We start from the raw sequence: 11455 nt of genomic DNA on the forward strand, positions 1-11455 counted from the left end.
TAATGGCCAAGAGAGGACTGATATCTAATCACCGGAGTGAGTAGTTGTGCTAATAGAGGAGAGAACAGCCCCTGCTAATGTGGGAACCCAACTCATCAAAGGCTAAGGCAGAAGGCAACAGAGCAAAGTACGCTCTTAGTGGCCAAAAAAAAAAAAAAAAAAAAAAAAAAGAATGGACATCATTATGTCCAGAGAGACTAGAGCTCTCTCTCTGTTCTGAAACTACTAATAAAATAATCACATGTGGACATGAATGTGCATGAAAACCCTACTAATGTTTTTCCTATTAATTACTCCATTACCTTCAGGGCATGACCACAAATCTCAGCAATATAAGCTCATCACTTCTGGCAGAGGGAAGAGGAATGCATTTTCAGTTTTTTTGAATGAACAAAATCATTAATGTGGCTGATTCGGATTGAAAGGAGGGGAAAAAAAAAACCGCTGCCCAAGAATGAGTAAGAGTGCTGTGGATTGCGCTGCAGCCAAGGGCTCTAGGCTTGCCATGCACACTGCCTGTGGGGGAGCCAGATGCAGAAGGAAGTGACGATGCACTGGGGCGGGGGCAGGAGCGCCAGGTACAAGTCTGTGTGATGGGAAGTAGAAAGATGGACAAGGTTGGCCACCCTCCCAATGGTTATGGGGACAGGGAAGGCAAATGGACCAGGTGCTCAGAGAAATGCCTTGAAACAAAACCTGGCCAACCAATTCAAGAGTGGAAACGTGGAGCACAAACACATGTGGGCAATAGTTATGGTGGAGTCAAGTCTGTCCCCAGTAGTCTCTGTGTCCCATGGGGGCAATGACTAGGAAGTCACTTCCTTTTTGGAAGTGGACGGACCTTTGTCAGAATAGAACTCACACCAAAGTCTCTCTGGAATCCCCCATAAGCCACCCCCTTTCCCATATGGTGTGTGTGTGTCCATGAATGTGTGTGCGTGTGCGCGCACACACACACACATACACACACACACACACACACACACACACACACACACACACACACAGAGCTTTCTTCCTAAGTCTCAGCTTTAGGAGCCCTAACCCAGAGACGTTCTTACCGAGTTTCAACAGCCAGCCTTCTCGGTCTGGGTTGAAGAAAGTGTGAGTGAGGTCATTCCCGTCATCTTCCGGGATTTTGAAGGGTTCATTTTTTATGCTCTCATAGAGATTCTGGGATAAAAGATGACAATTCATGTTTCTGATTCTAGAAATATTTTTTCTTCCTCCCCTTTCTCTTAATTCATTCCACAAGCATTTATTATGTGCCTACAGTAAGCCAAGCCTGCTAGGTGCTGAAACTAGAAGAGTATGACCGTTTCTGCTTTCAGGTAGCTCACAGTAACAAAATAAGTAAGACTTATGGAAGAAAATAAAGACGGCAGCTCAACTTCTATTCAAACCTTTAGTGTCGTATTTACAAACCACTGTCCCCTTCCTGATTCAGTAGCTGAGCCTCACTACCAATTTCTTCATGAAATTCACGTGGTTAAATAAATTAAAAGAAGAGACCCTTGATAAATCCTAAGTCTTTCTTCTTTCCTACGATACGCGATCCTGTTCCCAGTGAACTTTCTTGGCTTGAATGAGGCCCACTTCTGCTTGCTTACCCGGAGTAGTTCCTCCGGCAGGTCTCCTCCATCATTGATGCCTCGGTTCATAGCAATGAACCTCTCCACCGTGGGCTTATCTTTGACATTGGGGTTGTGCAGACTGGTGTTCAACATGATGATGGCAAAGGAGAGGACGTAACAAGTGTCTAAGGATGACAGAAAAGCAAAGGGAAGCTGTTGTATGCTCAGATGATCAGAAACATCCCACCTACAAGAGTAAGAGATGCTAGATGAAATCAGAAATTAAAAAACCATGTTCTCAAAACAATGGGATGAATCCACACTCTTGGGCACAATGCTGTCTGAAAGGAGCAAGGCACAAAAAAGCACATGAAGTATTCAAGACTTAAAGCTGTTTATTTTTTTCAGATTGAAAAGGATAACACACACTGTAGAAAATGTGAAAAACACAATGTATTAAAAAAATGCATAGGCCGGGTGCGGTGGCTCAACCCTGTAATCCCAGCACTTTGGGAGGCCGAGGCGGGTGGATCACGAGGTCAAGAGATCAAGACCATCCTGGTCAACATGGTGAAACCCCGTCTCTACTAAAAATACAAAAAAAAACTTAGCTGGGCATGGTGGCACGTGCCTGTAATCCCAGCTACTCAGGAGGCTGAGGCAGAAGAATTGCCTGAGCCCAGGAGGCGGAGGTTGCGGTGAGCCGAGATCGCGCCATTGCACTCCAGCCTGGGTAACAAGAGCGAAACTCCGTCTCAAAAACAAAACAAAACAAAACAAAACAAAACAAAAAAAAATGCGTATGACCTGTGATGACCTTTCATGCCATTATCTAGCAGTACTTTGCTTTATTTCCTGTATGTAAATGTGTCTATGTATAACACAACACAAATTTATCTCACAAACATATACTGTAACACAATTGGAAGCAAACAGATACATATATATGCTTTTTTGCTAATCTTACTATTGTTCTCCTATGTCAATAAAAATTCCTTTTTTTTTTTTTTGAGATGGAGTTTCGCTCTTGTTACCCAGGCTGGAGTGCAATGGCGCGATCTCGGCTCACCGCAACCTCTGCCTCCTGGGCTCAGGCAATTCTCATGCCTCAGCCTCCTGAGTAGCTGGGATTACAGGCACGCGCCACCATGCCCAGCTAGTTTTTTGTATTTTTAGTAGAGACGGGGTTTCACCATGTTGACCAGGATGGTCTCGATCTCTCGACCTCGTGATCCACCCGCCTCGGCCTCCCAAAGTGCTGGGATTACAGGCTTGAGCCACCGCGCCCAGCCAATAAAAATTCTTTACAACAACATAGGTTTTTTTAGTTTTTGTTTTTTGTTTTGAGACAGAGTCTCACTCTGCAACCCAGGCTGGAGTGCTGGGTACAATCATAGCTCACTGCATGCAGTCTTAAACTCTTGGGCTCAAGAGATCCTCCTGCCTCAGCCTCCCAAGTAGCTGGGACTACAGGTACAAGCCACCACACCTGGCTAATTTTTAGAAATTTTTTTGTAGAGACAGGATCTCATTATGCTTCCCAGGCTGGTCTCAAACTCCTAGCCTCAAGCAATCCTCTCACCTTGGCCTTCCACCCAAGGTGCTGACAATACAAGTGTGAGAGCCACTGCACACAGCTAAAACGTGGTTTTTAATATTGGTGTATTTCACATTTCAGAGGTACCACCACTTAAATTCCTAGTGCCTTACTGTGGGGCTTTCAGATTATTTCCAACACTTTATTATTATAACTATTATTAAATAAATGTTTTTAGGCATGAATCTCAGCCTTTTGTTTCAGAAATTAACTGGTGCCAAGAAAAGAATCCAGTGTAAAATGCCTGTCATAAACTAGGATGAATGATCGTATTTACCCGTGGACTGGAACACGCCATTATTGCACTGACAGTATCGCTGGGCAAAGGCCTCCATCATCCGGTCAATCTTCTGGGCCTCTCCCGGTAGCCGGAAGCTCCACAGGAACTGCCTGAGTGGGAAAGACAGAGTGTTCCAGAACTTGGGGAGACAATTTATTTCTCTGTGAACTGTTAAACTGACAATGATTTTTTTTTTGAGACGGGGTCTCTCTCTGTCATCCAGGCTGGACTGCAGTGGTGCGATCTCAGTTCACTGCAACCTCCACCTGTCAAGTTCACGCAATTCTCCTGCTCAGCCTCTGAGTAGCTGGGACTACAGGCGTGTGCCACCGTGTCCAGCTAATTTTTTGTATTTTTAGTAGAGACAGGTTTCACTATGCTGGCCAGGCTGGTCTCAAACTCCTGACCTTGTGAGCCACCGCCTCAGCCTCCCAAAATGCCAGGATTACAGATGTGAGCCACTATACCCAGCCACTGCCGATGATTTTTTAACATCAAAGTGCAAAGAGAGCCCACTGAGCTTCAGCCTTCTGTTACTGTAACTCTAACGGATGCAAAGTTGCCATCCACACCACTGTTATCTTAATCAAAAGTAAAATATTTCTTAGGAAAAAATGAACAATTAAGATTTTCCTACTAAGGAACTGTTTCCCTCCTCAGAATAATACGCAAGACTGAAACATATATAATGGTCATTTTAAACAAATTCTATTTTCAGAAAACAACATGGGTGGCAAAAAGAGATGACTGTCTTGTCAAAGCATTAACAATTGACCCCTTTAAGTCAAAGAAAGACCCACAGCTGACAGGTTCAACTGTGGATTATTTTCATCCAGCTAAGTGATAGCACAAAAGATGATGTCATTATTTACACCTACAGCAGTGAAAATACGGAATGAGTTTCTTAAAAGGTAGAAAGTAACAAATTTAATAAAAAATTAAAGTTTACTTTTTTCTTTCCAAAATGAAATGCACAACTACTTATTCCAGGGCAGGAAATTAAAGGATTTTCTAAATTGAAGATGAAAAATTTCATAATTTAGTATTCAATTTCTAAAACCTCCAATGTAAGACTCAAGGAAGAGTGTTAGAGAATCTGCCTCAGGATATAACAAAAGGTAATTCCCCTTGACTACCCAGTCATTTCTGGTCAGAGGCCAATAGATTTCTTACCTCCCAAATACCTCAAGATATTCAAAATCATACCCAAAGATGGAATTTCAATAAAATGCCCCCCAAGACAGACTCATGATCAAGGCTGGCCTCCCACTCCTTCCAAAGGTGCTCACCTCAAGAATACTCACCGTAGTGCCTGGACGAGATTAAGATCAGTGAACTCATGCAGCTCCACAAATGCATGAAGAACCTGGATATTAAATTCATCTCTATAGAGAAATGACAAAAAATGGGAGAGAAAGCAGGAGTCAGACACCGACCCTGAGAATCTCCAGCCAGGCCAGGTCTCCCACATCGCGTCCTATAGTCCTACGGCTGTCCAGACAGCCACTCACGCACACTGTCAGCAAGAAAACTGGCTAGCTCTGTTGATGGGCTAAACAAGCAAGATGTGTATCCCCCAGAACCCCCAGACAGACCAACCACTCTTCCCTGGAACAGCCTCCCTCAACACCAGTGTGGCTACAGATGCTTTAAGGCAAAAATCCCTCCAAGAGCTTAAGGGTGTTTGGGAGTTTGTTTCCCTGTGTAATTCCTGAACAGCCTTCCCGAGCGTCTGCACACCCCCAGGGCCTTACCTCTCCCCTAGGTAGTCACCAATGGCTGTCTTGTTGAGCCCTTCACCTTTATATAAGAACTGGGCAATGTCTTCACAAGTGTTCTTCAGCAGGTCGTTCTCTATTAAGAACTGGATCCCCTATAAAAAGACAACGAAGACGCCAATGATGCTGTGCTGGGAACCAGCTAAAAAGAAAGGGAGAGGGCACGGGAAGAAATGGGTGTGGGTGCACTGGCATATTTAATAAACACCTGCTAATTGACCTAAAAAGCTAGGGAGTCACAGTTTAGGAACCAGGGCTTAGCACATGACGTCTGCTCTATAAAACGGCGACATAAACTGTAACACTTGGAAAAAAACATCTTTAGGGTCTATCTGAGCACTATTATAAAAAAAAAAAAAAAAAAAAAAAAAAAAAACCCATCTTAAAGATTATGGACCACTTCCCACTTCTCTCTCACTTACCTTTTTAGGGTCCATATTAAATTTTTTCCTGCCCATGGCTACCTGTTTGTTCCTCTGCATGTTTTTCCTGTAAAACAACCATCACAAGCATTTTAGTACTTCAGGCCACTGGAAAGGTTTGAAAGACTAATACCATTTCCACACGCATCCACTGACTTACACAGATTTTTGAAAGATTTATCCAGGAAAACAGGCATAATCTGGTGGAGCTATGAAAGGTCAAATGAAACCTGTGGCATGAACCTGGCTCCATGCTCACTTGCTCTTTCTACCCTGGATCGGAGGTTTTCCGTTCTTTTTTTTTTTTTTTTTTTTTTTGAGACAGGGTCTCTCTCTGTCTGAAGGCTGAAGTGCAGTGTTGCCATCTTGGTTCAATGCAACCTCCCTCCTGGGCTCCAGTGATCCTCCCACCTCAGTATCCCAAGTAGCTAGGACCACAGAGGTATGCCACCATGCTGTTATATATATATATATATATATATATATATATTTTTTTTTTTTTTTGGTAAAGATAGGGTCTCACAAGCTGGTCTCGAACTCTTGGGCTCAAATGATCTGCCTGCCTCGGCCTCCCAACATGCTGGGATTACAGGTATGAGCTACTGTACCCGGCCAGTTTTCTTTTAACATGATTTTGTAAAAACTTTATCAGGGTGTAACTGACTTCTCATATAATATTCCCACTGTAGGTATGTATTTGAATTTTAGGAAACTAAGTTGTGCGACATCACCACAATCCAGTTTTAGAACACTTTCGTCTCCCTACAGAACCCCTCACACCCTTTTACAGTCTGTCCTTGCTCCCACTTCCATCGCCAGGCAACTCTTCATCTATCTGCTGTCTCCACAGATCCGCCTATTCTGGACATATCGTATAAAGAGAATCACAAAATGTTTGGCTTCTTTCATTGCATAATGTCAAGGTCATCGTGCTGGAGTGTGGGCCAGTACTCTACGCCTTCTTGCTGCTGGATCATATTCCATTGTATGGATAAACCACATTTGCTTATCCATTCGCCAGATGACTGGCACATAGGCTGTTTGTAGATTGGGATGATTATGCGTAAGGCTGCTACCAGCATTTGTGTGCATGTCTTTGTATGGACACATATTTTCACTTCCCTTGGGTACATACCCGGGGTGGACACTGCTGGGTCATACGGTACATTTATATTTAACTTTTTTTTTTTTTTTTTTTTTTTTGAGACGGAGTTTCGCTCTTGTTACCCAGGCTGGAGTGCAATGGCGCGATCTCGGCTCACCGCAACTTCCGCCCCCTGGGTTCAGGCAATTCTCCTGCCTCAGCCTCCTGAGTAGCTGGGATTACAGGCACGTGCCACCATGCCCAGCTAATTTTTTGTATTTTTAGTAGAGACGGGGTTTCACCGTGTTGACCAGGATGGTCTCGATCTCTTGACCTCGTGATCCACCCGCCTCGGCCTCCCAAAGTGCTGGGATTACAGGCTTGAGCCACCGCGCCCGGCCTTATATTTAACTTTTTAAGCAGCTGCTAGATAATCGGCACTTTCCATGAAAAATGCAATTTCACAGACCATGTTTCTCAAAATATGGTACACCAACCAGCAGCCTTGGGAGCATATCAGACATGAAGAATCTCCGCTCCTGTTTCTACATACGTATCACGTAGGGCCTCATGAAAACAGATGCTGACGCTACGTCTGAGAAGGAGCCTGTGCTTCCGTATGTTTGACACTGTCCCATGTGTGGAGTCTGCGTAGAAAGGCCCTGGACTGGCTGAGTCATTCAGAAGCACAAGGGGCAGAACCCAGGAATTTGCATTTTTAAAACCTCCAGCAGTAATTCCGGTGTGCACCAAATTTAAGAACCACTGCCATCAATAGTAATTTTTAAATCTCTGAGAGCAAAAAAGTTGCTCAGAAATAAAATCATGAAATATTATTGTCTTGAAGAACACATGTGTTCTCTGGCTAAATCCATGGAAGGAAGAAAATACTTCTAGGCGTTTTGAGGGTTGGGTTTTTTGTTTGTTTTTTGTTGTTGTTGTTACAGGCAGGGCCTTGCTCTGTCATCTGGGCTGGAGTACAGTGGTGTCACTTTGGCTTAACGCAATCTTCAACTCCTGAGCTCAGGTGATCCTCTGACCTCAGCCTCCTGAGTAGCTAGGACTACAAGCAGGTGTCACCACAACTGGCTACTTTTTAAAATATTCTGTAGAGACAGGGTCTTGCTATGTAGCCCAGGCTGGTCTTAAACTCCTGGCCTCAAGCAATTCTCCCAACTTGGCCTCCCCAAATGTTGGTATTATAGGTGTAACCCATCAAATCCAGCTGGTTTTGACCTTTTGAAAGGAACACTTAAAAACTGTGAGTAGTATCAGAACTTCCAGGTGTTAGATAATCTGGGATCCCCTGAGAACAGCTACCTTAGGAAACAAAGTCACACGGTCACAGGGAAGCACCATTTAATTTCAGCCAAAATGAAGGATTATAACCAGCTATCTAGAAATTCCTACTTAACTAAAATAATTGTCTAATCATTTTTTTCTAAATCCAGGAAGATAACTTTGATCAGTATTTCCAAACAAATACCACAAGGAAAGGTCTGTTTCATGGTTTCCAGTGTAGGTGCGGCAGCATCAGAGGGTCCACAGAAGCACGGGGTGAGACTACTGGGAATGTTCAACTTCCCGGGCCTCAGTCCAGTCCCTCACCACAGGCTTTCCTGCAGCCATCAGAATGCACACTCCCAGATCTCTGCCAGTCACAATCTGTGCGCATGACTGCCTGGGACACACACTAGAGATGGCTCCCTTATTTCATTAGCGAGCCAGCTCACTTCATCTGTCCCACTTGGAGGCCCTATCACTCCAGTCTCTAGGCACCTACTTCTCTAAGAGGTTTTCTCCAGTCTCTGCAAAGGCCTGACATCCCAGTAAGATGTCCAAAGCAAAATAGCTGTTACTGCTACTAGATGGCCAGTTAACCGATGTGTATACATTCCAGAAAGTTAAATCTTGTACTATATGAGTATACTATTTCTGCTTTATTAAACAGTATTTAGAATCATTCCTACATAATGTTGGCATCAGGTTGTTGATGAGAAACATGAATTCTTTCCTGCAGGAAAGTCTGAGCAAATGTAATACCTGGTTGAGAAACAAATGCAGGGTGAGCCCGAGTGCCCATACAGATGGATCCTCGGGGATCTGCAGAATCACTTCCCTCTTGGGGCTTTCGATACTGGAAATTCATTTTAAGTTCCAGATTAAAAAATAATAATAATAACCTAATGACCACTCCCTGACTCACAATTTCAGATTTCATTCATGAGTGACAAGACTTCACAAATTCACTGGCTGAGTACTTTGGATGCTGAGGCATTCACATTCCTAGTGTCTGCATTTCCTTGCTGTTTTATGGTAACTGACAGAGAACTGAACAAGAGAAAAACAAAGGGCAGGCACACTGAATTCTGAATTTGTGTGTGTGGACACCAAAAGAGACAGAAAGGAAACATACCGGCCGGGCGCAGTGGCTCAAGCCTGTAATCCCAGCACTTTGGGAGGCCGAGGCGGGTGGATCACGAGGTCGAGAGATTGAGACCATCCTGGTCAACATGGTGAAACCCCGTCTCTACTAAAAATACAAAAAATTAGCTGGGCATGGTGGCACGTGCCTGTAATCCCAGCTACTCAGGAGGCTGATGCAGGAGAATTGCCTGAACCCAGGAGGCAGAGGTTGCGGTGAGCCGAGATCGCGCCATTGCACTCCAGCCTGGGCAACAAGAGCGAAACTCCGTCTCAAAAAAAAAAAAAAAAAGAAAAAAAAAAAAAAAAAAAGAAACATACCAAAATATGAATCCTGATTATCTCTCAGATGAGTGTTTATGAGAAATTTGTTTTTATATTTTTCTGTATTTTACCAGTTTTTTGCAATAAAGGTATATTACCTTTATAATCTGAAAAAAAAGCCATTTTTTAAAACATTTTCAAGATCAAGGTAAAATTTACATTTAACAGAATACACGCATCTTAACTGTACAGTTCAATTTGTTAAGTGCATATACCCTTGAAGCCCCACTCATATTAATACAGAATATTCCTGTCATCCCTGTAAGTTCCCTATGGCCCTTCCTAGTCCACCCCCTCCCCACCAACCACCTTGAAGGCAGCCCCTGCTATGATTTCTGCCACCACAGCTTCGTTTCTCTGTTCCAGATGCTCATGCATGGAAGCACATGGTACCCCCAGTTTCTTCTGCTCATCACACTGTTCGTGAGATTCACCTGTGCTGCCGCACCTGAGTAGTTTCCTTCCTTTGCACTGCCTATTACCTCCATCGATCTATCCATTCACCTGCTGGCAGAGATTCAGGGTATTTCCAGGTCCTGGTTATTTTCTATAAGAATGTTATAGATGTTCTTGTACAAGTCTTTGTATGGACATGTTTTCATTTCTCTTAAGTAACTAGGAGTTGAATTGCTGATGAAACTGCCAAACTTCTTACCCAAATAGTTACACCATTTTATTCTCACTAGCACTCGCCAACATGCGGTACCATCAAACTTTGTGAATTCTAGCCATCCTAGTGGATGTGAAATACCATTTCATAGCAGTGTTAAACTGCATCCCCTTACAAGTAATGGCGTTAAGCGTTTTTCATATGTCTACTACACGTGCAGCTTCTTTTGTAAAGTGTCCAAGGTTTTGCCCCGTTTTTTTATCTGGGCTGCCTTTTTATCATATATTCTAGATACAAGTCTTTTTTCAGGTATGTGTGGTACAAATATTTACTCCTAATCTGTTGCCTGTTCATTTCTTTTAATAGTTTATCTTTTATAAAAGTAGAAGTTTTAAATTTTTATGAACTCTAAAGTATCCACTTTATTTAAGCTACAACTATTTAAAATGCAAACAGGGGAAACTAATCCAAAATACCAAATGGGCAACACAGAGACTGGCCATGGCGATGAGCTGGCCACCTTCTGTGGAATCCTCAGCCTCACTAAATCCTCATGGCACTGCCCAAAGGAGTCTAAAACAACAAATCAAACAGTCCTACGAAGCCAGACAGGAGTACTTAGGCTTAGAAAAATACAGACATGTAGTGAATTGGAAACAGCCCATTTATTGTATTAAGCAGTCAGAAAACGGTCTAGGAGCCCCATTCAAAACTAAACTCTCAAAGTCACTAACATTTCATGTAAATAAAAGAAAAAAAAAAAAAAGCGAAGAGTCCTTGTCCTTTTATACTATCACTGCATTGCTACATTTTCTTCCCTTAAGCATTAGGAAGGTGCAAGTAAGCTCACGATCATACTCAGACCTGACTGCGCACTCCGGCCCTTTGAAACTGTATCGGCAGCACTCATTAAGCTTTTCCTTTACACAAAGGAAAACCAGAAACTTTAACACACACACAGTGGACGACAGAGGGCAGTAATTCACATAAAAATTTAGGAGCAGTTTAAGGCTTTCTGGGACCCTTGAAATTCTCCAGTTCAATTTTTTTTTTTTAAGACAGAGTCTTGCTCTATCACCAGGCTGGAGTGCAGTGACGTGATCTCGGCTCACTGCAACCTCTGCACCTCCCAGATTCAAGTGATTCTCCTGCCTCACCCTCCGGAGTAGCTGAGACTACAGGTGTGCGCCACCACATCTGGCTAATTCTTGTATTTTTAGTAGAGATGGGGTTTCACCATGTTGGCCAGGATGGTCTCAATCTCTTGGCTGTGTAATCCGCCCACCTCGGCCTCTCAAAGTGCTGGGATTACAAGTGTGAGCCACTGCTCCAGGCCTTCAGCTCAATTTTTTAACTAATGAA

General features: G+C 43.3%; 1 protein-coding gene across 3 annotated transcripts in view; it reads right to left on the reverse strand.

Annotated features, from left to right (window-relative positions):
* CYTH1 (cytohesin 1) overlaps positions 1-11455 on the reverse strand; it is a 110780-nt gene that overhangs the window by 22262 nt on the left and 77063 nt on the right. For all 3 annotated transcript variants that reach the window (XM_039476111.2, XM_039476114.2, XM_039476110.2), the window contains exons 4-9: positions 5652-5718; positions 5206-5324; positions 4756-4836; positions 3449-3561; positions 1611-1759; positions 1062-1173 (exon numbers count right to left, since the gene is read on the reverse strand). In XM_039476111.2, the coding sequence (XP_039332045.1) occupies positions 1062-1173; positions 1611-1759; positions 3449-3561; positions 4756-4836; positions 5206-5324; positions 5652-5718 (641 nt within the window). The remainder of the gene's footprint in view (positions 1-1061; positions 1174-1610; positions 1760-3448; positions 3562-4755; positions 4837-5205; positions 5325-5651; positions 5719-11455) is intronic.

The sequence above is a fragment of the Saimiri boliviensis genome, chromosome 17 (assembly GCF_048565385.1).
Source record: "Saimiri boliviensis isolate mSaiBol1 chromosome 17, mSaiBol1.pri, whole genome shotgun sequence".
Taxonomy (NCBI): Eukaryota; Metazoa; Chordata; class Mammalia; order Primates; family Cebidae; genus Saimiri; species Saimiri boliviensis.